Source organism: Chrysochloris asiatica, unplaced genomic scaffold (genome assembly GCF_000296735.1).
Source record: "Chrysochloris asiatica unplaced genomic scaffold, ChrAsi1.0 scaffold00102, whole genome shotgun sequence".
NCBI classification, from domain to species: Eukaryota; Metazoa; Chordata; class Mammalia; order Afrosoricida; family Chrysochloridae; genus Chrysochloris; species Chrysochloris asiatica.
Genome location: NW_006408620.1, coordinates 6,157,583 through 6,183,645, shown reverse-complemented (window position 1 = coordinate 6,183,645; position 26,063 = coordinate 6,157,583). Strand labels below are relative to the sequence as shown.

At 49.6% G+C, this 26,063-nt stretch overlaps 1 protein-coding gene across 1 annotated transcript in view; it reads left to right on the top strand.

Annotated features, from left to right (window-relative positions):
* The window catches only part of CLEC16A (C-type lectin domain family 16, member A), a 239,663-nt gene that overhangs the window by 75,508 nt on the left and 138,092 nt on the right, over positions 1-26,063 (top strand). Inside the window, exons 12-13 of the mRNA XM_006867243.1 lie at positions 9,249-9,375; positions 13,630-13,730. Of these exons, the coding sequence (XP_006867305.1) occupies positions 9,249-9,375; positions 13,630-13,730 (228 nt within the window). The remainder of the gene's footprint in view (positions 1-9,248; positions 9,376-13,629; positions 13,731-26,063) is intronic.

Below are 26,063 nucleotides of genomic sequence, written 5' to 3'. Positions count from 1 at the left end.
CCTGACCGTTCTTGACTCCCCTGTACCTCAGTTGGCTCCTCTGTGAAAGGAGGCTAACAGAGTACCTACTTCTGAGGGTGGCTACGAGAACAAAATGACTGATTATACGTAACTGGCTGCGAGCTGGGCCTGGTCCATGGTAAACACTGTACCATTGGCTGCTGCCACCCTGTCACTGTCCACAGCAGCAGCAGCCCTGACAGGCCAGGGTGACGATTTTAGAGTTGAAGCCATTTTCTCCGGTGCACGGCAGGAAGGCCAATGCTTCTGCTAAGGTGGTCTGCCCCGTCTATGGAGGGCAAGGTGCGCTGTGCTGGCTGCCTCCAGGCTCCCTAAGCGAAGCCTCCATCCGGTCAAGCGGGATTCTGGTGGCTTCTTCATGGCCCTCTTGAACTGTATGATCCCTGTGGCTTTGAGCAGGCTCACAGCCACCGAGATGGGCTTTCTGCCTGCATCCTCAGGCCCCAGGTGGGAGAAGTGATGGAGAGACAGGGACTGGGCAGAGCTGGAGCCCGGGCTCTGCTTGTTGGAGGTGAGGCCATGCCACACCTCCTGGGATGAATCCTACCTCTTCTCACTAGCTTGGGCAATCCGTCCACCCTGGGGTCTGGGCTCATAATGGCCTCACCCACCTGGGTGGTGCGAGGGCCCTTGAAGGGGTAAAACAGTGCAGCACCCTAACCAGCCACTGAGAGCTCCCTCATTTTTAGATGTTTGTTGGGATTCTGTAGCCAAAGCACCCACCCCTGCCCCACCTGGCTGGCCCCAGGATGGCTTTCCTGACAATTGTCTGTGAATGGCAGGACCCCATTTTTGATCACTGTAACTCAGGCATGTGTGGTGCCACCAGACCTGTGTGTAAGGCCTCTGTGGGCCTTCTTTCAGTTCAAATTGTGCCTGAAGAATTTGGGTTTAGGAATTTCTTTTCGGTTGAAAATTTTTGGTTTGGGAACCGTTTGCTGGTATGTGTCATTCTGATGGGGAAAGGAGGGGCAGACTCAAGGTAAGCCATGCTTACTAGCCTGTTTGGATCATTTTGATGTTTTTGTGGTTTAAAGTTGGAAGCAGAGTTTCTGCTAACCCGGGTGTTTAGCTGTTCGATAGCCACATGGAGAAGAGTGGACGTCCCCACCCTGTTGTGGATGCTGTCCTTGTTGGTTTTGTTTTGGAAAGATGTTGCCTCTTTTGTTCCAACCCTTTTAAGGGCTTTTCTCCCACCAGGCCTGGCTGTGACTAACAATGGTGTGGACAGACGGGATGGGGCAGGCCTGGCCTTTGCAGTTCCTAGGCAGTGAGTCAGCCGTGCAGCTGGCCCAGCCCCCAGGCCCCTTCCTCTGTTGAAAGCACCTCATTTTGTGTTTGGTGTACAGACCCTGTGGATGCTGAGCCCACCTGCCCTGCGTGGGAATTCACAAGTCTCCAGAAGTGACTTTAAGGCAGTTTGCTCTGCCCGTAGGAATGCTGGTGGTGCTGTAGGGTAAACCTCAAGGTGTGCAGTCCAGACCCACCAGCAGCTGCTTGGGAGAAGGATGCAGCTTTCTGCTCCTGGAAAGACTGACAGCCATGGAAAGCCGATACAGCACTGCTGAGTTAGAATGGAGACGACAGCCATGGTTTGGTTTGGCTTTGTCAGGGTGTACTGAGTAGGGCCCAGGATTTCCCCGAGACGCTTTGCTTTGACAGTTGACGCAGACTCTGAAGCTCACTCAGTGTGGCTCTCGGCCAGCCCCTCTGCATTTGGCCACTCCTGTTCTCTTGTGCTTTATAGTCATTCCAAACTGCGATGGGCCAGGCACCTTTTCTTATTCACCTCTCAAGCCGAAGTGCAGCCGAGGGTGGGAGCGTGGTGAGAGAGTGGACCTCTAGGTCCATCTCTGTGTCCAGGTTTCTTGGGTGCCCGGGACAGTCTCATTACCTGGACTCATTTCCTATCTGGGGATTTCAAGTTTAGAAAGTACAGTTCACAGGCTGCTGCTTTTTTTCTTCATGAGGACACATTAGAACTCTTGTGATTGTGAGACTCAGAACTTAAGCTGCAACTGGCTTCAGCAGAGTGCAATGATTGTTCATTTCACCAGGAGGCTTGGGTAGGGTGGGACCCATGTGAAAGGTGACCAGAGGCCGCTCCCGCTTTGTGTGGTGCCAACTTCACCACGAAGTCCCTAGGGCACTGGTTGAGATCCTGGGACTGGTGTTCCTTGGAGCATCCCACCCTCCCTGGGGTCCTGGGCCCACCCTGTGGCACATGTCCTGTGCTGATTGTTCCAGCCTGGGTCACATAGCTACCCTTCCAGCACTGGAGAGAAGTCATCCCTACTTGCGTGACATGCGCAGTTGGGGAGATGGCTCCCTCGATGGCAAGTGAGGTACCTCCAGAGTAGCCCTGATGGCGTAGTGGGTTAAGCGTTTGACTGCTGACTCCAAGGTTGATGGTTAAAATCCAGCAGCAGCCCTTGCGGGGAAATGAGGGTATCTGCTCCTGTAAAGATCTGCAATCTCGGAAACCCTGCGTAGGGTCGCTGTGAGTCAGAATCCACTCAGTGGCAGTAGGTTTGGTTTGCGTTCATCAGAAGAAGGGGTGTCAGTGCTGGTCTGGCAGAGACAGCATAGGTGGCCCCAGAGGACTCCCCTAGCCAGCCAGCAAGCTCACCGTGTCATGTGACTCCTCCATGCAGACCTCCTACTCCTTTGTGGGGCTGTATGGCCATCTTCACCCCATGAGTCCTTCCTCAGCAACCTTCTTTCAGGAAACTTGGTGCCACAGCAATTAAGCACTTGGCTGCTAAATGAAAGGTTGGTGGTTCGAACCCCTCTAGCGACTGTATGAGAGAAGACCTGGCAATCTTCTCCTGTAAAGACTACAGCCTGGAAACCCTCGGGGCAGTTCCTCTCCATCATCCAGGACCAGACTGAGTGGGAATTGACTTGATGGTCACCAGCCATAGTCTTCCATTGTCCCTCGGTCTGTGGGGTGTGGACAGACACAAGTAACTCTTTTTTTTTTTTTTTTAAATTATTTTACTATTGTTGTTGTTTAAAGAGCTCTGGTAGCGTAGTGGTTAGGAATTGAGCTGCAAACCTCATGGTCAGCAGTTCGAAACTACCAGCTGTCCTGCGGGAGAAAGATGAGGCTTTTTGTTCCCGTAAAGATTTACAGCCTCGGAAACCCTGTGCAGGGTCGCTATGAGTCGGAACTGACTCTACGGCACATCACAACAACAACAACAACAATTGTTGTTGTTTAAAGCACACACAATTCAACAATTTCTACAAGTGACACTTAGGAGCTGTGAGCACTGGCTCCCAAGCCCCTGTCACCCCCACTGAGCAGCAGGACCTGACTTCTGAGTAACAGGAGTGTGTGTTCATAAGTCACATATTGCTATGACCCGATTTGAGTGTGGCACTGACGCATCTGTCTCCAGATGCAGCGCCCTGAGTCTGCACCTCCTCCACCGTTGAACCCAGATGAGGAAGCTGTCTGACATGCGTGTGTACCCTGACCCAGCCCCCCCTTCCCTCCATTTGCTAAGAAATTTGCTCTCCCTTGGGTCCCAAGTGATGGGCCACTGCAGAAATTGAGTTCTGGAAGGAGGAGGAGGCAGGTCACCTTCCTTGTGGCCCCGCCCAGGAAGTCAGCTGGCTCAGTGTCACTGCTGCTCTTGGGCTGGGAGCAGAGTCCTCCTCTCTTTGGTTCACTTCACTTAGCGCCGTGACCTGAGAGGCAGAGCCAAGACAGAGAGCGAGCTCTTATAGCCTTTCACCTGAAAACTGGGCCCTGTCTTTTGTATTTTGCTCATGGGAAAAGGAGGCATTGTTCTCAGGACCTTATCTTCCAAGCTGCTCTTTTCATGGAATCCCAGCAAGTGTATGAGTGAAGGCAACAGGGCCAACTCAGGCAGCCCGCTCAGGTGGCAGTGAGCCCCCCAGTATGGCTTCTTTTCATTTGAAGTCTTCACTGAAAGGAAATGGAGCCTGACCTCATCCCTGACTCCTCTGGAAAAGCTAGAGCCAACCCCAGGCCTGGAGGACTTTTCTGATGGGGACCAGCCAGGGCCCTGCGGCCTTGGGGAGCCCTTCTCCCTCTCTACAGACAGGGCTTCATAAGGTCATGACACCTGACAGTGGGCAGGGTGGGTGGCTTGGAAGAGGCATTGAATTTGGTGGTGGTGGTTGTTGTTAAGTGTCATCGAATTGGTTTTGACTCCTAGTGACCCTGTTTAGGGTTTCTAAGGAGCGGCTGGTGGATTAGAATCGCCGACCTTGTGGTTCAAACCGACCTTGCAGTCGAGTACTTATCCTTTAGTGCTTTATGTGTGGGCACCTGGCAAGTGTGTGTGCATGTGTGTGTTGTGAGTGTAGGCACATGAGTCTGTGTGCATGAGCATGTGCGTGTGTGGTGTGTGCATGAATGAATGTGCATGGACATATACGTGAGTGTGTACGTGCACATGGGAGATAGTGGAAGACGTGGGAGGAGTAGGGCCCGTCTGTCCCAGGCCACTAGTGTGGAGGCTGGAGGCATGTCAGCTTTCCACGTAGGCTGCCAGGTGAATACACATCCTCTGTAGGACCGCTTCCCAGAAGCCATTCTGAACTGCTTCTCCTCTATTCAGTAGAGGATGATTACCAAAAAAGAAAGGAGAGGGCACCCCCAAATGCAACACACTCATTCCTTATCATTGCTGTTTTCTTCTTGAAATTGGTCTCCCAGACCATCCGGCCTCACGCCGTTTTTCCTTGGTTTCCTCAATAGTAAGCTACAGCATCTCTCCCTCTGTTATAGCCACCTTCTTGGAAGACGTGCTTACTGTTGGTCCCTGTTTGGTCCCTCTCCTTACTGTGGTTGCTGGAATGGAGAACACAGCAAACAGTGGATGAAGTTCTTGAATGGGAGGTCGTGCTTGCCATTTCCCTGAAAAACACTTTATTTACCAAATATTAATCAGATTAGAATGCACGTCATCCCCAGCCAGTTGATGAATTATTGCCGCTATTTAAAAAAAAAAAAGAGAGAAAGAAACCTGAGTGTCAGAGACATCGGGGCAGCTCATGGACTTGGCCAGAGCTGTCATCTCCAGAGGTAGAAGTTGACATTTTTGGGTCCTGCAGGTCCGAAGGTCTCAGCTGGCCTGTGCTGGCTCTTCCCAGCGAAGCCACTGCCTGGGTAACCAGAGTACACATGTAACGTGTCTCTTCCCACTCGTGGGGCTCCATTGTGGAAATGTTGCAGGGTGTGGAGGGTGTGGGTGTAGGCCGAGCAGAGTGAGTGGAGTAGAAGATGTGGGTTCCTGGGCCCGCCTAGTAGCCTGGCCAGCTGTGGAACCACGTCCAGTTCCTCAGACTTTCGAGGCTCAGGGATCCAGCTGTGTAATGGGGTCCTACTGCTACTGGAGCATTTGTGGTTACCGGCCAAGGCGCCTGGCACAAGAGTTAATACCACACAGAGGCTGTTTATACAAAGCTGCCAGTGGGTGGAGAGGGGCAACCTGGGGCAGAGGTACACTACCTGAAGTAATTATCTCTGTGCTCCGTGCCCCCTTCTCCAAAGTGCAGAGATGAGACTTGTTCAGCATCATCCCAGCACAGAGATGAGTTCAGGGCATTGAGTGGTGGAGCGCGAATCTTGGTTTGTGGAGATTTGAAGCCTTCCTGTTTCGTGTGACTGGCCTTTGATGCCTAACATCTCCAGTTTCCCCTGTAGACATGTAGCAAGCCCGGCACTTTTTATTTCTTCATCATGAGTATTTTTACAGTTGCTTTCTATTTATACCAGTGTTATATTTCATACTAGTAATTTAAAAACGCTTTCTATCAAGAAAATAATTTCAAATCTGTGAATCTAAAACCAAACCCACTGCCACCCTGTTGACTTCAACTCATAACAACCCTGTAGGCAGGACAGACTGGAATCGCTCCGTAGGGTTTCCCAGACTGAACAACTTACAGGAGAAGACAGCTACTACGTCTCTTGCCCAGGCTGCACTATCAGAGCTCCTTCAAATTTACCAAGGGTTGCAAAAATTAAAACAATACAAAGAACACCCATTTATCCTCTACCCAGTTTTCACCTTCTGTCATTTCAGAATTAGCTCTCGCATTGGCATCCCCCTCCTCCCTCCCTCTCTCACACTGCATGAATGTACGCATACCACACACATCTTTAAAGTTTTATTCTGGGTAATTTACCAGTATCATGGCCCTTTACCCCTGACTACTTCAGTGTCAATATCTCTTTCATAATCACAAGACTCTTCCCATCATCCTACTACTTCTCCCGATCCCAGTTGTTCCCCTCTAGCACCCAGTCCAGGGTGCGGTCAGACAGGACCTTCTGTTTCATGTCTCTGTGGCCTTCTTTCCTCTGCACAGTGCCCTCAGCCTTTCTGTGTAGTGTCTGATAGAAGACGACACAGCCTTCCTCCCTTTCATGTTTCTAGAACATTCCTTCCTCATTTGATATCATTGAATGCGTCCTCCTGTAAGTGTATTCTTGGCTGGACAGGGGCAGTGGCCAGCTTGTGTCTTTCCCTGGGTGTTACAGATGGAGGTGTCTAGTGCCCACCTGCGCCTTGCTGGTGATGTTAATTTTGATTATCTGGTGAACATGCTGCTTAGCTTCTCCATTGTAGAATTATGTGTTTTCTTTTGTAACCATCTGTGGGGACACTCTTGGGGTCGATGTGGCTATCGTGCTTCTCGTGACGATTTGCCCCTAGGTTTGGCATCTGTGGCTGAGACCCGGCTGCTCCATTCATTACCAGCAGGGCTGCAAAATGCAGTTGACGTTTCAACTGTAGCCCGCTCTCCACATTTAAATGGTGGCCCTCAGCATTCGCCTGCAAGCGAGTTTCCTCCCTTCTCCCTCATTTATTTACTTACCAATTTGTCATTGAAATGGACTCATGGGTTTTAATGTTTTAGTGTTTATAAATTCATTGTTGTTAAGTGCCACCAAGTCGGTTCCGAGTCATAGCAACCCTACATCGGGTTTCCAAGGCTGTAAAACTTTGCGGGAGCAGATAACCTCATCTCTCTGACCTTGTGGTCCACAGTCCAGTGCTTATCCTATATAGCTACTGTGCTTCCATATAATTCATTACTGTCAAAAATGTGGCCAGTGTGAACCTTTTTAAGCTGACTGTTCTGTCCTTGTGATAGGCCCCACTGTGGTTTTGAGCATCCTCTTCCTTTCTGGCCCAACAAGCGTTCCCGGTTCATCTTGCACCTCCCGTGCCCACCCCTAAAATCAGGTGTTTCTCTGATGGCATGTGCCCTCAGGGGGATGTGAGGATGAGAAAGGTACTTGACCTCTGTGTGCTCCCCAAAACCTTTAACTTCAGCGTAGCGTAGTGGTTACGAATCGGGCTGCGAACCTTAAGGTCAGCGGTTCGAAACTACCAGCCGCTCCGCGGGAGAAAGATGAGGCTTTCTACTCCCGTAAAGATTTACACCCTCGGAAACCCTGTACAGGGTCGCTATGGGTCGGACCCGACTCCACGGCACATAACAACAACAACAACAACAACAACAACAACCATGAGAAAAACATCAGGAATACCCAAATTGAGAACTATTGTACAAAGCACCTGACCAGTAGTCTTCGCAGGGAAGTCTGAGAAACTGTCAGAGCCCAGAAGAGCCTAAGGACACTGGACAGCTAAATGTCATGTGGTGTCCTGGAAGAGAAAACGGACCTCAGGGTAAATGAGTGGCATTTGAATACAAGAAGGAGGTGGTGGTCTCTATTAGCTGTCATGGTGACTGTCTTTATCACAGAACAGCATTTTATTGTGATCCGGACTTTCAGTGGCTAACGTTCAGAAGTAGATTGCCAGACCTTTCTTTCTAGTTTGTCTTGGACTGGAAGTTCTGCTGAAACCTGTCTACTCTGGGCAACTCCGCTGGTATTTGAAATACCGACAGTATAGCTTCCAGCATCATACAGCAACACATAAGCCAAGGCACCCCAGTTAGACACACTGGCAGATGGATGGTGGCTGTGGGGCTATTACAATTTTTAAAGAAGGAAGGGGAAAAGCGGGTGGGCAAGGATGTCCAAGAAGATGTCTCCCAGAAGGTGACATTTGCACTGAGCTTTGAGTGAAGTGATTGAGTCACAGAAGGGAAGACCTGGTGAAAGTGTCCCATGCAGAGGACACGACTGTGCAAAGGTCCTGAGGTAGAGACAGGCTTGGGGCATTCAGGGACTAGGGAGGGCTCGAGCACAGCTGGCTTGGCAGGAGTGAGTGAGCGAGCTGGAGAGGACTGGGAGGTGAGCTCAGCGGTGGACAGGGGCCAGCCCATGCAAGACATTTGGATTCATCCTTGAGTGTTATGGGAAAGCATTGGAGAGTTTGGAATAAAATAATGACAAATGCAAATTTCCATTTAAAATCACTTTTGGTCTGTGTGGAAGAGAGACAAGTGGGGACAAGCAAAGAAGCTGGGAGTCAGGAGGCCGAGGGACGACGAGGGGGGCGTGGACTCCAGTGGTACCCAGGTCTGTGCATGTGTTCTCATCTTGCCAGAAATAGCGACGCAAGTTCACATTCCATCATTTGAAAAATGTGTGTTTCATCATGTCTCAAGATGGGGGATATGGCCTCAGAAGGCTCACATGTGCACCACAAAGAGCCCCTTTTCTGAGTCCCGGAAGCACCACCGTCACCATCCCTCTTTAATTCAAGAGGCTCTTTCTGCAGCAGGTTGTCCGCTTTTCTAAAAAGCCTGCCCTGCTTCACTTGGTCTCTGTAACTTGCCTAGATTTAATTAGGAAAAAATAACACAGGCCACCGAAACTGTCTCATTCTCCTGGCAGTTGTGAATGTGGACAGTCTAGTGCCTTTCTACGGCATGCACAACTTCAGAAAATGTTCTGTGAACTTGATTGTTTTATTGACCATACTTATCATTTCTTCTAAGCCACCTCACATCCTTTGGGGAAGAAGCATCCTATTAATAAAGGATCCCTGTTTGGATCCCAAAATAAATGAATGCGATTTATGTATTCTTGTCAAAATCAGGGGTGTGTTTCTTATTTTGGGGGCGGGGCAGTGAATGGAAAGAGAGGTCCTGGCCTCGCTCTACACTATCCCTTAGTGTGTTGTTGGTGTTGATGTCCCCACTGTAGGACATTTGCTGGACACATTAGGAACTATTTACATGTGCTACATGTAATGTGACATGTCTGTAAATGCAGGGCTGTAGCTGCCTGGCCTCATCCCTGTATCTATGTTTGCTTGCAGAGATAGAGATGGTGATCATGGAGCGCAGCAAGCGTTCAGAAGTGGCCACTGGCGCCTCCATGCGGGAGCAGAACACCACGGATGAGGAGAAGAGTGCGGGCTGTAGCGACACCTTACAATGGAACAGGTAACTGCCCACCTGAGCTCACTGTGTGCCCAGGGCTGGAGCTCCCAGGAGCCAGCCATCACTCGCCTTCAGTTGTGCTGTCTCGAGAGGAGGAAGTGGGCTAGCAGTGAGGTTCCATGACTTGGCCAGAGGCACCTAGCCCAGGACACTCACTCAGAATAACCCAGAACCTCGTGGCCTCTCCTGCTTCCCAGCCTCTCCGGCTTCTGTAGGCCCTGGCCAGGGGAACAGAGCCCATGTGACATTATAGTGTTACCCTTTGGGAAGAGACTGATCATCCTAGAGGGTGTGGCTCAGCCTTACACTGGCCGCTCCTAAGAAGGTGCCCTCGGGGGCCGGACTTGGCTCTCCTTGTTCTCATTCATTGTCTATGTGCTCACCATCTTCCATGGCCTGCCCCCATTGACTCAGCCCACATGATCTAATGCTGCTGTCCACCTTCAACTCCCTGCTTGATTGTTCATTTCAGTGACAGCTACTCAACCTAAGCGCTCTCAGACCTCAAGACACCACATTCCCAGAACTGTGCTGGAGCACTCCCTCCGAGAAGGGGATTGGGAAGGCTGTTCCCAGACTCTGCACTGCTAGGCGGTGTCCACAGAACAGGCCCCATTGCCCAGACCTCCACAGACCCCCTCGTCCTACCTTAGTAAATGCACAGCAAATCCACCCGACATCCACTTCTGAAATACACATCACATTTTATTCATCTAAGTTAATGAGCGGCAGTACACTGATTTTCTCCTCCATGTCTTATTTATCTCTTTGCTTGGCAAATGTTTGAATCAGCCAAGGCTTGGAACTGCTGTGATTTGTACAGCCATGACTAATGCAGTAACATCAGAACAGGCCCACATTTGTACACTGTGGGTGTGCCAAAAGATGACCGGAATGGGGACAATGATTGCTCGAAGCCCTGGAAAGGAGACTTGAGAAAGGTGTAGTGAGTCCTTTTAGGAGTCTGATGCAGGAAATTGGATTATTGCTGGGACTGTGGGGTGTGCTATCTTTGAGCCGGACACTGTTGTTTCCAACTCTAAAGAGATTTGGTTGATATGTAACGCACGTACAGTCCTTGTTTTCTAAGAGAGAGAAGAAGTTTCTAGTAGGGCGTCATCCCATAATTTTTCCCATTCCGGTTATCGCTTCAACACATCCATATTTTGCAAATCTTGGTCGCCTCAGATTCACTTCCTTGGCCGTGACTGAACCAGGACGAACCTGTTAAAAGCCTACAATTACCTGACAGACAGCATTTTTATCAGCTGCACAAGGGAGCCATTTTTAGTTCCTCTTAAATAAAAAATGGGAGGGTGGAGCAGGCTGTCAATTGTAGCTTATAAAGACCTGTTTGATTTTGCCTGCAGCAAACAAATGTAACACATGAAACTCTGAAAATTAAGGAAGTCATTTTAAGCACAGGAGGGGGGAGGGAGGGAGACTTTTCAGTGCTGTTTAGAATCTGCACAATTGGGAAACCTAGCCTTGGGGAATGCTTAAACAAATTAGGGTCTCTTTACTTAATAGAACATGAACTGCTGCTTTTCAGTGAATAGTGTCTTATTGTGTCCAATTTTTTATGAGCTAAGAAATGGAAACAGGGACCACATTTTGTAGCTTTGCTAAAGAAAGAAAAACACCTGTGTATACTCAAAACCGGAAAGAAAAAAAAAAAGAAAAGAAATTGACCAAAATACGCTTGAATGTTGGGAGTTTCTGGCCTCTTTTTCTCTAAATGTTAGTAAAGGGTTTTTTTTTTTAAATATTGATGGTGACCATTTCTTAATTTCGAGTGACTTTCCCTGACACCTGGTATCAGTTGGTTTGTGGTGGAAACTGTTTCAAGTACCTTGAGTTGTGGGCTACATGCCCCTGTGAGCTCGTAGCCAGGAGGCTCGGCACCTCTTGAAGCCCCAACACCAGGATGCTGGTCCAGCAGCCTGCTCCTCAGCAAATGTTCAGAAACCCCACCTCTGCTCTGTGTCACCCCAGTACCTGCTGAGGTCAGGAAGGGTGGATACTCGCTCTCCTTGACACAAATGCATCTTGCCATTGATCCATGGCCTAAAGGAACAGCCTAGGAAAAGGCAAAACTGCTCTTACAGCCCTCCTACATCCAGGGCTCTGTGTCTAGTTGTATGTTAATATAGGCAGTGCAAAAGCCGGATTCTGTGGAACTGCTCCATCGAGTTTCTGAGGCTGGGACTCTGAGTGGGAACAGACAGCCACATCTTTTTCCTGGGGAACAAACAGCTGGGTTGGCAGTTTGGTGCCTTAGCCACGGTGCCACCAGGGCTCTGCTGTAGACATGTTAGTTAAGTGCCGTTGAGTCGTTTCCAACTCATTGCAAACTCTGTATAGGGTTTCCAAGGAGTGACTGGTGAGTTTGAACTACTGACCTTGCAGTTCAAGCCGACCTTGAGGTCCAGTGCTTATCCTACAGCGCCACACCAGGACTCATGGCTAAAACACCTGTTTGATTAAATTATAGAAGAAATTCACATTTATAAAATGTTAAAAACCTTGACATGCGTAAAGAAGGGGAGAAGACTCCCTGGTCCCGGCTCACAGACAAGGGTGCTCATCTCCTACCAGTCTCTTTTTTTTTTCCATTGTCAACTTTTTGGGGAATTTGGCCACTTCTTCCGCCAAAACGTTGGACCATTCCATGCCTGTCATTTTTTGTTTCATGTATGTCTTAACTCCAGGCGTCTCTTTTTCCCACTCTGTTGTGCCCCCCAATAAACAGGGCGTGTAAGGGCTGCCTAATGCGTCATCTCGTTGAAGATGGTCCATCCACTCAGTGCCCACCTTACCCCTCAGCCCCCTGCTTGTGACTGGGCATTTAGTCACTCAGTGTTAGTCCCAAATGCAAATACAGGCCAAATTCCAAGTAGCTGATTTACCAGAAAATCCTGCTCCGCTGTTTTTGGACGTGTTATCATCTTTGGTGGCTTACAAAAACACAAACCCACATATGGTGAAACCATCAACACAGCCAGAAGGCGAGATCCAATCTGGGCTGCGGAAGATGTGAGGACGTGAGGACAAGCGTCAGTATCCCCTCTAAGGTTGCTCTGAGATACCCTAGTAGTGCCGTGGATTGAGCATTGGGCTGAAAGGTCAGCGGTTCAAACCTGCCAGTCACTCCGCAGGAGGAAGATGAGGCTGTCTGCTTCATTCAGGCTGGCACATTCTGCTGTGTCCTGTAGGGTCGCTGTGAGTTGGAATTGACTCAGTGACAGTAACTTCTGACGCTTCACTATCAATTCTTGTCAGAGAACGTGGGTCACAGAGATTGCTGGGCCAAAACCCTACCATAGTAAGATACAGAGACTTTCCCTTGTAATAGAAAAAAACTGTCGTGTGCCACTAAGTTGTGTCTGATTCTTAGCCACCCTGTGGGACAAGTAGGGCTTCCCACACAGGGTTTCCTAGGCTGCGATGCTTTGGGAAGGAGCACAGTGACTCTGTCGGATAAACACTGAACTGCAAACCACAAAGTCAACAGTTCGAGCCCACCAGCTGCTTTGTTGCAGGAAGAAGACTCTTCTGCTTCCACAAAGATCTGTAGCCTTGGAAACCCTGTAACCAAGTTGACGGCACGTGACAACAGTAATCATTATGGGAGCATGTTAGGTGTTTCTCATGGGGAGACGCCGGGTGGGTTCAAACCACCCACCACAGCCGAGCACTTAATCACTGCAGCACTAGGCCTCCATGAATATCAAACTGGAAACCATAGTAGCTGCTGGGTCCTGATACCAGCCTTCGTTTCACCCAAGTTCTCGCAGTAACCTTACCAGCCTGCAACTCCCCTTTCACAGATGGGGACCAGCCGAATTTAACTGGCCCAGTGGCATGCAGCTGAGCAATGGAAAAGCCAGAATTGGGACCTGGACAGTCTGGCTCCTGGGCCCACATTCTTGACGTTGTTTGGACTTACATGTGTCTCATCTGGTCCTCGTCATCTAACACCTTGCTAGATGCATCTAGCCCTGTTTTCTGTATTCATTCTCTGCCCCCTCATAGACACATGTCTGGGGCACCTGGTGAGCGTATGTTAAACCACTCAGTAGTCATTGTCCCCCTATAGACAACTGCTCTTTCTAGACAGAACCAAGCTCTGCATGGTCCTTGTGGCCTCAGCGCCTGGCGTTGGGCTGGACCCAGGGCTGTGGGGAACTGCATGAGGTGGGCTGTGTGAGGGAAGGAGGTGGTCCGGGGTACAGGTGTGGCCATCCTCTTTTCCAGACCCTTCCTGGATATGGTGTACCTCTCCCTGGACAGCCCTGAGGATGACTACCATGCCCTTTTTGTGCTCTGCCTCCTCTATGCCATGTCCCATAACAAAGGTAAGCACACCCCCTCGCCTGCCTGCCTGAGACCCCAGTGCCCATTGCATCTGTATCCTCCTTCCTGATTTCACAGACTCCCCCAGACTTCTCTCCATTGTTAGACTCAAACGCCTCGGGTGTTGTTTACAGACTGAGGCCACAGGGATGGTTATTCAGACAACGTGGGGGAAAGGTTAGAAGTGGACTGCGCAGCCTGAATATGTATTCACACTGTGGTTTTTTCTTCAGATGCCTCTGCTTGACAAATGCCTTAGTCGCTTCCGACCTCTTCCTAACATCAGAACTGAAATCAGTCAACTTGTGACCTTGGTTTGCTATTTATAACAGTTGGCGGTCTTGCTCGGGATTCTGAGAGAGCAGCGACCCTGGGTGGGATGTGTAGAAGTGCAGGTTTCCTCTCTGGCTTCCCCGTGGGGGCTGTGTGGTCGGCACGTGTTCTGTGGAGTTTGATGTTGGATTCTAATAGGAACCTCCACCAGAGGATCTCCTAGGAGAACTCCTTCCTCCCGGCGCCATCTGAAAGTGGGGCTGGCGTAGATAGTCCAGTGATCACGTCAGGTGGTGGTTGACTAGGCTTTTTTGTAAGCCTTGTGGAGATGCTAGAGGTGGTGTTTTTGTTTTGATTTGACTTTTTATTGTGAGGTGGGTGAAGGTTTACTGAGCAGACCATCATTTGTTCATTCAAAATCATACACATTTTATTTCATCTCATTAACTGCAAGACCCTCAATGTAGCATCCCTGATCTCACTGACTCTCTGGGTTCTCCTGCCTCTCTCGGGTAAGGATCCTGTGATGGCATGAGCCCTCCTGAGTGATCTGGGATCATCTCCCACCTCACATCCCTCCACCTCATCCAGGCTCTTCCTGTAGTAGACAGGGCTTCCATAGGACTTGGGACTCTTCTCAGGATATGCTCATCGGGCTCCCTCCCAAGTCTAGAGACGTGGGGGAGATTTTGAAAAGAAGCGTTGTTGTTAAGTGCCGTCGAGTTGGTTCCGACTCATAGCGACCCCCGTATAGGGTTTCCGAGGAGCGACTGGTGAGTTTATGGTTCAGCGGACCTTGTGGTCCAGCACAGTAACCCGCAGTGCTGCACCAGGACTAGAAGACTCCAAACCCTGCAGCCGTTTCCCTCTGCATCTCGTTCCTGCGGAGGTTTTGGCAGACCCTCCAGCTCCTGGCTCAGTGCCTCGGCTCCTGGGGAGTGAGCAGAACCCTGAGACTGACCCCCGCCCCCATGGATTGTCCACATGCCCCTGACCTCTGCCCTCAATGCCCCGCTCATCCGGTCCTGAAGTCTTAACTCCTGCTCATGGTCTGCGGGAGCCTCCTACCTAGATGTTTCAGCAACACCTCCTAAGACCTGTTGACCATTACGTTGTCTCCCGCCCCTTGGGAGGAAGACGAGGCTGACTGTGAGCATAAAGACGGACAGGCTTGGGAGCCCTAAGGAGCACTTCTGCTGTTTTAGAACCAACTCCTTGACACCGGGTCTAGTTTTGGGTTTTGTTTGTTTGTTTTGGTATCCTTCTCATTCTCCCCTATAAGTATCCCCCGACCCCAACACACTTCTGACTCTCTGTTTAGTTGACATTGCCCACCAAAGCTGACACTTGCCATGACCTTGACATCTTTCTGTCCTGTGAGCCCGGCATTTAGTTGTCAAGCTCATCATCTCTTTCCTTTCAGCCTGTTTGACCGTAGACCTGAACTGGGCACCTGCTCAGTGCATGCCTCTAACCATGTGGCTGGAGGGGAGAACCAGACCCTGAAGGGTCTGCTGGATTGCCATTTTATCTGCCCTTCAGAACTCTGCCAGGCGTCTTCTACTAAGATTGTTTGGCCATGTCCCTCCTCTGTCCAGAAACCTCAGTGTCTTCCCCTGACCCTTGACTCCATCCTACTGAACCTGTCATTTGGGATATCCAGATGCCACCCATTTTTCTAACGACTTGATTCCCAGAACTTCCCCTCTTGGGTGTGGCCCAGGTTTCAAGTGTTTGTTTCGTGACAGACGCTTTCCTGGAGATCAAGTTACGACTCTTGTCCTAGGACTCGCTGCACTCTGAATGTTCTTTGGGTCACAAGCACCAGAAACGCCTTTTTTTAAAGTAGGCTGATAAGGAAAGTATAGAAAAAAGCCATTGGGAAAACTCCTAGGATCTAAGAAGGTGCTGAAAGGCCTAGGGAAGGACAGAAACCCACCAGCTTTGGGAACTTGGGCAACAAGTTTCCACAAAGGTCCTGATTTGACCCCAGCAAATCCCAAGCTGGGAGCTTGTCTTGGTCAAGTTGCAACTTCTTGAGCAAGTGATCTTACTGCTCCAGCTTGTTGGTGTGCCTTAATTCTGGAACTATCCCGTATGGCTGGGGTCAGGGTCCCCTGGCATAGACTGGTGCCTAAGGGTATCTGCCTGTGTCTGGGACTGTTCCCATAGAAAGGGGCGTCTTTGGAGGCCTGACAGCAGTGCCTAACACACTGTTTCTGAACAGCTCTGCCATGTCATATTCATTTCTCATTTGGGTGGTTTTTTTCCATTCCTCTTACCCTTCTTCAATACCAGTTGAAATTCTGCTTCCCTGTCGTAGTTCCACTCAGAACCATTCACTCACCTTTTCCAGGAAACTGTCTCTGAGTGGTATTCATACTAGGTGGTGGCTGTGAAGTGCTGTTGCATAAGTAAGTTCTGACTCAGTGTGACCCTGTATAGTTTCTGAAGCTGTAGATCTTTCAAGGACCAGAAAGCCTCATCTTTCTCCCATGGAGCAATTGATTTGAACAGCTGACCTTGTGGTTAGCAGCCCAACGTGTAACCCACTACACTTAGGTTAGTATATATATATATATATTGCTGGGTTTGGCTAAAGTTTGTAAGTAATTTATTTGCACCTAAGGAGCTCTGGTAGCGTAGTGGTTACGAATCGGGCTGCGAACCTTAAGGTCAGCGGTTTGAAACTACCAGCCACTCCGCGGGAGAAAGATAGGCTTTCTACTCCCGTAAGGATTTACACCCTCGGAAACCCTGTACAGGGTCGCTATGGGTCGGAACCGACTCAAAGGCAATTAACAACAACATTCATGAGTGAAGAGTCTGGTATGGCACTGTGGGCTAATGCTCTGGACTGCAAAGTCATTTTAACTACAAGGTCAGTGGTTCAAGCTTACCAGCCGCTCCTTGAAAATTCTATACAGGGTCTCCATGGGTCGGAACCAACTCAGCAACACTTAACAACACCAAAAAATTCATGAGTGATACTGGAGTCCTGGTATGGCACTGCAGGATAAAGCACTGGACTGTGAGGTCAGCGGTTCAAACTCACCAGCCGTTCCTCAGAAACTGTATACAGGGTCACTGTGAGTCAGAACGGACTTGATAGCATTTAACAACAACATGAGTGATAGTGGTCTATAGTCTTGTAATTCCTTTGTATGTTAGTTTGTTTTATCATGGTAATTAGTGCTCACCTTGTGGAATGATTAATTTCATTCCCTTTTCTGGAATACTTTTGTAAAACTGATCTCGGTAGGAGTCTTCATTAGTGAAGCCTCCTGAGCTTGGATTTTGATTTGTTGGGAGTGTGGTGGCTCCATATAATAAGCATTGAACTGTGAACCACAAAGTCCACGGTTCAAGCCCACCAGTCTCTCCTTGGGAGAAAGATGAGGCTTTCTGCTCCCATGAAGATTTAAAAGCCTCAGAAACCCTATACAGGTCACTATGGGCCAGAACCGGCTTGATAGTACTTAACAGTAACATTGGCTTGTTGGTTATTCCTCTTTTATTTTTATGTTTTTAAGACGTTTGTGTGTGTGTGTGTGTGTAGATGATGGTGCTGTTGTTGTTGTTAGGTACTGTCCATTTGTTAGGTACTGTCCGTTTGTTAGGTACTGTCCATTCAGTTTAATCTCATAGCAGCAACAGAACCAAACACTGCCTGGTCTTAGGACATTCTTACAATGGAGACTAGTGTGCTGGTCTCCGGGCCTGCAGACTCCAGGCCAGCCGAGGCCCTTGCTCAGAGACCTCCACGGCAGGCAGCACTCAGGCATTGAGGACGATGTGTCCTGAGGACACCTGAGTGGCCTGAGGGTTAACAGGCTGCCCTGCCTATGGAGGGCAGAGCAGGAGGATGTGAGAGCCTGTGAGTCACCTGCAGGATTGCTGGCTGTTTATCAGGGGGAGCCCATGTGGGCAGACACCTTGATGCCCTGTATCCTGAACACGGCATGGAGGCTCCTGGAGGATGCTCACCAGGAAGTGGTCTGCCCCACTCCATCCCCAGTGGAGCCCCCAGGGTGGGTTTGCAGTTGCTCAGCCAGAAGACAGGAGGGATGAGGAGGTGTGGACAGATGTGGGCAGTGTGTACGGGGTGGAAGTAGATCTTTACTCCCTCCTCTGTGGGAAACACCGCTGTAGATACTGGAACACACCTGATGGGTTCCCTTCCAGTGATACCTGGTGATTTTTAGGGGCCATAGGAGGCGGAGAGCTGTGTCGGGCTTGGTCAGGAGGAGCTGTGCTGCTGATGCGCTGGGTACCTGTATGTAGTCAGGGAGGGTTTCTCTGAGGAAGGAGCATCAGAACCAAGGCCCTGTAAAGAGCTGGCCCACAGTACTCCAGGCGAAGGGAACAGCGTGTGCAAAGGCCTCGAGCTGGTAAAGGAGCAGAAAGAAGGCCACAGTGAAACTGGCCAGGTGGGCAGGGACCAGATGGGGAAGGGCTTTGAACACTGTAAAAAGGGATTTAGATTGTATTCCCAACAGCAGGAAATGACTGACCGCTTTTAAGGAGGAGAGTGACAGGATCAGAGGGAAGAACACGCTGGCTGTTGGGAAATGTGGATGAGTGGGGCCGACCACAAGAGGGGAAGCAGGGAGTTTATCAAGAAGTGGCTGCAGTAATCCCAGCAAGAGATCATGTGGATTGGGCTTGGGCGATTGACTTTGGCGATGGAGAAAACTGAAAGAATTGAGGATGCATTTAGGAGCTAGAGCCAGGACATGCTGAAGATTGGACGTGGGCATTGAGTGACAAGGTAGAGTCAAGGATAACCCTGAGCTCTGGCTCCAGGGACTGGGATGGGGATACTAGAAAAGGAGACAAGTTGGGGTGGGAGGAGGGACACACAGAGGGGAGAGTCTGCATGGATTTGGAGGGGACTCCGGGGACCCACAGGGACAGCTATCTAGTAGGGAATCAGTCACCTGGCATATATTCCACTTCTGGCGTGGGCACAGGGTCTGCATTGGTGGATTTTTATTTGTTGCTAATTGTTTTGCTAGGTAACAGGCAGTTTGGTGTACTGAACCCTCAGCTTGTCTTTTCCAGCTCCTTACTCCCCCCACCCAACCCAAGCAGGCCCCCTAATGAGATGGCCCCTTTCTGATAGATTTTTCATCATAAAGCAGTTTTAACATAAAAGCAATGTTAATAAAAACCAAATATGAGCTCAGGCCTTCCAGTAAATCATAATAGATTAGATGCTGCACCAAAATGAATATCCCATGGTGGCGAGGGCTGAACAGCGGGAGGGAACTTGCTCACTGTGATTCAATTGGGCCACATAATAAATTGGGGTTCAGGTCTGTAATAAAGTGCAGCCGCTCACCTTGTCAAGTCTGTTGAGACCCCATCTAGGGTGAGGGGAGGTTTGCAGCTTTTGTGTTCCTAAAGGACCTAAGTGTACCCCACATATACTTCGACTCCTACATCCCCATTTCTCATTGTTTTCCCAAGAGGAATCTTGACGTTGTGTGTGTGTTTTATCGTTCTTTCGAGAAGTTCCTGGAACATGGATGAGAGGTATGAGAAAGGTTGGAAGGTAATGGGATAAAGCTTTTGTCATGTCAAGAGCTTGGGTCTCAGGCTGACACACAGTCAGAACTGGAAGTACATTGGAAATCAGCCCAACAGCTGGTGAGCTTTCGAAATCGTTGGTCTATAGCTTTTCAAACTGGGCAAGGTTTGCAAGACTGCCACCAAGGAGACCTTGCATAGTCAAACGAAAATGTGGTTTACCTGGTATCGCCTGCTCTCTCTGTTTAGGTTTGTCTGTTGCCTTCTCGCTGTGTAGCTTTGGTCTGAGTCTTTTTCCTCCCGACTCTGAGTGGGGCCCCGACTCCAGGGGAAAGAATCCAGAACTGGAGAGAGGTCTCTCGGTAACTAGTTACTGACATCCCTGAGCCACACCCTTCCCTTTCACTGGGGAGACCTCGCTTGCTCCCCACCCCATCTCTATGCCTGTGGCTGTTGGGTGGAAGTGCTGGAGCAGGGAGGCCCGTTCTGACTCACCTGACCCCAGTGGGAAGGGCATGAGGAAGCCCGTGGTCTGCTGGAAGCCCAAAAGAATGAGGGCGTCTTCCCAGGCCATGGGAAGGGCTTCAGGGTTTCTGTGGAATCTGTTGTCACCAGGCACTTAAGGATTGAAGCAAATGGGACAATTTCTTATCCACAGTGTTTATTTCAGCCCAAGAGAAATTACCTAACCAAAAACTCAGAGCTTTCAACTAAGGGCCTCTGTCAGTATGTGTGGTGTGTATACACACATGCGTACACACACGTGTGGCTTGTATCTGTCCTGTGCGTGTCCTTGTCACACTGTGGCAGACTGTCAGGCACCATTTTGGTTTCAGTCAAGCGGTTTAAGCCCAAGTCCTATGCTTCTCCACAGCTTACTGCTTTCCTAATAAGCATGGCAGTGGCCCGGATACAATGCTTGTGGGATAAATACTAGAATAAGAGTTATTTTCACTTGCCTATGATTTATATGCATAGTGGCTTGTGCATTGGGCTGCTAACTGCAAGTCAGCAGTTCAAATCCAACAGCTGCTCAACAGGGCAAAGAGGAGGCTTTCTGCTCCTGTAAAGCTTTACCACCTCGGAAACACTATACAGGGTCGCTGTGTGTTGCAACCGACTCCGCAGCACACAGCAGCAGCAGCAGCAGCAGCAGTATGATATCACCTTACGTTGGACTGCTAACCACAACGTCAGAAGTTCGAATCTGTCAGCCGTTCCTTGGGAGAAAGATGAGTCTTTCTGCTCCTGTAAGATTTACAGCCTTGATAACCCTGTACAGGGTTGCTGTGAGTCAGAACTGACTCCACGGCACACAACCACCACGACAACCAACCACAAACAATTTTGTGGTATTCCTTTCCAACCTTGTTTGGGTGGGGTGGTAGGTAGTTGGATGGTTCTGCACAAGTGTCAGCACGAGTGTCATATTAGAGCCGCTATTCTGTGTGTCGGTAAGGTGGAGGGTCAGAGAAAAAGAGGAAGACCCCTGACGTGATGGATTGGCCAAGTAGCAGCATTGATGGTCTCAAGCGTGGCAACAATAGTGAGGTTGGCCCAGGATCGGGCAGTGTTTCGTTCTGCTGTGCATAAGGTTGCTGTGAGTTGGTACTGACTCGATGGCACCTAACAACAACAACAACATTCTGTGTGTGTTCTCAACTTTGAGATATATCTGATTCCCACCTCACGCTCTCTACAGAGGGCTAAATTTGATGGAAGCTAGTTAACACCAGCCATTCCTCAGAAACCCTATACAGGGTCGCTTTGAGTCAGTATCAACTCACTGGCACTTAACAACAGCAATATGTTAACTCTAATACCAACTAATTAGTTAAGCAGAATTGATAAAGCTTTGTCTTTGCATCTGAGAACTTCTGGATAATGTGCACACAAGGTTTGGGCAGGTGGAGGGACAGAGAAGAGCATACAGGCAACACTAGTAGGCTACGTGCAGCCCAGAAAGCTCAACACTCTGGCCAGCTCCGGGACTGTGTCCTACTCCGGACCTGTCTCCTTCTGTGTTACCGCAGGCAGGCTTCATAACTTCCATACCCCCGTTTCTCCACCTATGAAATGGAAATGCTCATTCTTACTAGTCAGAACCCAGAGGGTGGAAGGACTGTGCTTACTGTGTGAAGGAGAAGCTTGGCTGGGTGAGTGCTCAGCTGCTAGCCCACCTGCAAAACCAGACCTGAGTGTTTGCTCCCATAAAGATTACGGCCTTCCGAACACCATAGGGCAGTTCTGCCCCGCCCCGAGGGTCACCATGAGTCCAAACGGGCTCGACAACAGACGGCAGCCACACAGGCAGGAAATCTTACATTCATAGCCGGCTTTCCTCGCTGTCTCCCAGAGGCACCCTGTCCTTATTACAAAGAGGCTTGCTTTCTTGTGGTGTTGTTTATTTCGTGCTGAAGCAGTACTGCTCTGCTTGCTTGCAGAATGGCTGGAGGGCCACTCAAGTGCTTTCTAAGGCTGTGCAACTCAGGAATGTTGGGGGCAGTTCAGAGCAGTGGGGGCAGTGTGGGTGTGTGTGTGTTGTTTATGGGCTGTTTGGAAGACAGGGACAGCAGAGAAGAGCTGTAGCTACGTGGCCTGTGAGGAATTTTGGGGAGAGAACTGAGGGGTTTTTTCCAAGATTCCTTCTGTTTGTGGAGTCCAGTGTGCTCTCCGTCTCCCCATGGCCCATGGGAAAGCCCACCATGTCTGAATGCATCACAGCATCTGTGCAGGAAGACTGGGATCCCCTCAGATGGGCCTGAGGGAAGGGTGGCTCCCAGGTCAGGCAGAGCACATGGACTCTGCAATTGCCTTTCCGTTGGTCCTGGCTGCCATCGCAGGTCCTGGTGTCTAAGCCTTCTCTGCTCCCTTCCCTGACCTTTTGCCTTATCCCTTCCCAGCCCTCCCCAAGCTCCACCAGAAGCCTTGCAGTTCATCACCGGCCCAGCTCCCAGCTGAAGGCAGCTCCTGCCTGGCCTTCAGACTCCACCCCGAGAAGCTCACCATAGAGAGCTCCCTCCCTCGTTGTTGGTGTTGGATGTCATCTAGTGACCCCATGTGACAGAGTAGAACTGCCCCACAGGGTTTCCAGGGCTGAAATCTTTCCAGAAGCAGATTGTCAGGTTTTCTCCGGCTGAGCCACTGGTCAGATCTTCCAATTATCAGTCACTGCGCTACGAGGGTGCACTACGAGGGTGCCCTATGAGCCCTTAGTCCCGCGTGGCACTTGATTTTGGCTTTTATTAAGTTATTGTTTCTTCTTGCTGTTTTGCTCTTTCTCTCTTCTTGTAACATCCATGATACAGAGCTACACAACCACATTCAAAGTCAAAATTCCCATCAGAGCACAGTAACTACTCTTAAGGGTGATCGAACCCTAACCACAGGCTTTTACTCACTTGGTGCTGGCAACAACCCTGGGGCAAGGAGTTGCCTTCCTCCTCATTTTACAGGTAAAGAGACAGTGATTCAAAGAGGTGAAACCACAAAACAAACTTCCACTGCCATCCCACTCCCAGGCCTCTCGTTCCTCCTGCACTCCACTCCCTGGAAGGGAATGAACTTGACCGAGGCACAGAGGAGGTCTGGAGGTGGTGGCTATGCTCAGCATGAGAGGGTGGGCACTTGGCATGCTCCTTGACTTTGTGGGCTCAGTAGTTGCATGCCCCTCTCTTCCCGCCGCCCTGCCGTCTGCACCATGCCCACCTCTGGCATCATCGGGTTCTACCTGTGCCTCGTGCTGCTCTGGGCTCATGGGGAAAGGGTTTACCATCTCTGGGAGCAGATTGGACTCAGTAATCTGCCTTGTTAGACTCTTCAGGTATCTTGGTCCTGTGGGCCCCTTCCTTCACTGGAAGCAGAGTGCCAACTGAGGAACGTCAGGATCACCCACGGTGATTTCACCTCCTGTCTCAAGCAGACTTGGCCACAGATCCCCCATTTTTGTCCATCCCTAAGGAGGGAGGGCAGTCATACCAAAGAGACAAAGTGGACATTTCCATGAAAAGCGAACTTGTGTTTGAGTCTGTGCCTGCCCCACAGCCTTCCCAGGGGAGCAGCACTGGGCTCTCTTCTGTCCTCCCAGAAGTGGACTGGCTGGGGCTCAAGTCCTGAAGTTGGGTGATGCTCCGGAGGGGCAGAGGAACCCTTCTTGCCCTAGAACCACTGATTGACAATTTGTCACTTGACAGGAGAAGAGGACAGAAAGATGTTAGGGAGGCATTGCCATCTCAGGAGAAAATCAGTGCCCCAAAGATCCAGTTGAGGTTGTGTTGTTGTTGGTTGGCGCCAGGCCAGTTCTGACTCACAGTGACCCTGTGTACAAGAGGAGGAAACCCTGCCTGTCCCTGCAATCACTGCTGTGTGGGGCCCACTGTCACCGCCACTGTGTCATTCCATCCCATGGAGGGTCTTCTTTTGGGGCTGACCTCTACTTTGCCAAGCATAATGTCCTTCTCCAGGGAAGTCCCTCCTAATCACATGTCCAAAATATGTGAAGCAATGTCTTACCAGTCTTGCTTCTAAGGAGCATTTTGGCTGTACTTCTCCCAAGACAGATTTATTGTTCTCCTGACAGCCCATGGTGGGTGTTCATTGTCCTTCGCCAACACTGTAATTCCCAGGTGTCAGCTCTTCTTCAGTCTTTATTCACAGTCCAGCTTTTCCATACACATAAGGCTATTGAAAATAACGTGGCTTGGCGCACCTTGGTTCTCAAAGTGACATCTTAGAAAGAAACATTAGCAGCAGATGCCGTATGTCATTTGATTTCTTGACTGCTGGTGTCATGGACACTGGCTGTGGATGGAAGTTAAAATGAAATCCTTGACAACTTCAGTGTTTTCTTGGTTTATTGTGATCTTGGATTCATATCGAAGGCTCTAGTATCTGATCTTCATTAGTAAATGTTTAAAGTCTCTGTGTTTTCAGCAAGCAAGGTTGTATCATCGGCATATCGCAGGTTATTAAAGAGCCTTCCTCCAATCCCGATGTGGTGTTCCTGTCCTTAGTGTCTGTTCTCTCAGATTATTAGCTGAGTATTACAGATGGAATCATTATGATGAAAAGGCACAGCCGTGACACACATCTCTCCTGACTTTAAACCACATGGTATCTCCTCGTTCAGTTCGATAGCTGCCTCTTGTTCTCTGGGCACATTCCGCATGAGCACAATGACGTGTTCTCAAGATCCGACTTGATTGGTTTAATGAACCAGAACACTTGAAAGTTAGACAGTATCAAAATGGAATAGCAAATCCACAAATTAAATTTTTATTGCAATCAGATTTTTTAAGGAAGCTATGTTTGTGATTCCTGAGAGGAAAGTGAGAAAACACTGCCCTGCATGGCCCTCAGACTCTCCCGCACGTGTGTCAAGTCTTTGGCATGGCTTTGCCTCTCCATTGCAGCTGGAAAGAATTCAGTAAAGCAAGATATATTATTATGGTTTATTACGTCAACGTGTATGTAGGAGTTACTTAGAATCCAGACAATCAGCTACCTCTTCAATGCTATCCTCCGCTGTTTTGTCAGTGTTCTAAGTGAAGCGTCATCTGGTACTCCACAGGCCGCCTTTCAGGAGTTCCCAGAAGTGTCACCTCCCTGAGGATAACTGGAAAAGATGTGCTTCAAGCACAAACAATCCATTCAGTTCTCAAAGCTTGGATCCAGTGAAATGTTTGTTTCTACAACTGTATTTTTTCAAGAGCCATGTTAGAAGCAAAGATAAGGCTTTAGAACTCCCTGAATGGGAGGCCTGGGCCACCCAAGTAGTCCTACCAGATGCCCTGTCTTTCCAACTCCCAAAAGTGTCGGCAGAGCCCACTCCCTCTTTCCTTTCCCACCCACCGCTGCCTGTCTTGTCTTTGCAATGGGGTTAGTAGCACTTTCATTGGAGAAAATGATTTCTCTGCCACCCGGTGACGTATCTGCTGTCTTGGTTTCACTGTTTGCATCTTTTGTCCACTTGTACTTGTTGTGAAGGCTGAGCTTTGTCCAGTTCTGCTAAGGCCAGTCCTCAGAGACAGCGTTGAACGGCTGGCCTGCCACTATGAGCTTGGTGTTACCAGCTTATGTACACCCATGTTGAGAAGTCATTTTCTTTATGTCTGATCTGTATGTCTTCCATCTGTGTTTCCCCAAGTAGCACACAGACCTGGCATGGCATCAAGGGGAAATTGCCCGATGGCACTCACTATGAGTTAGGTGTTGGGCTGCTAAGCGCCAAACCTATCAGCTGTTCCTCTGGCTACAGATGAGGCTGTCTGCTCCCATCAAGCTTGGCAGTCTTGGAGCCCTAGCTAATGTCACTGAAAGTTGGAACAGGCTTGATGACAGTGTGTTTCCTTTGGTTTGTTATCAACCCCATGAGCATTTCTCTGCCCTCCATTCCCTTTCCATGGCGTCTTTTGACTGCATTCAGGAGAATGCCATAGTGTGAGGTCAGTCTGTCCTCCCTGCCTGTCAAGTACCTGCCAATCTTCGTTTTGCCTAAGACAGCAGGCCAATGGCCACACCAAATACTCAGG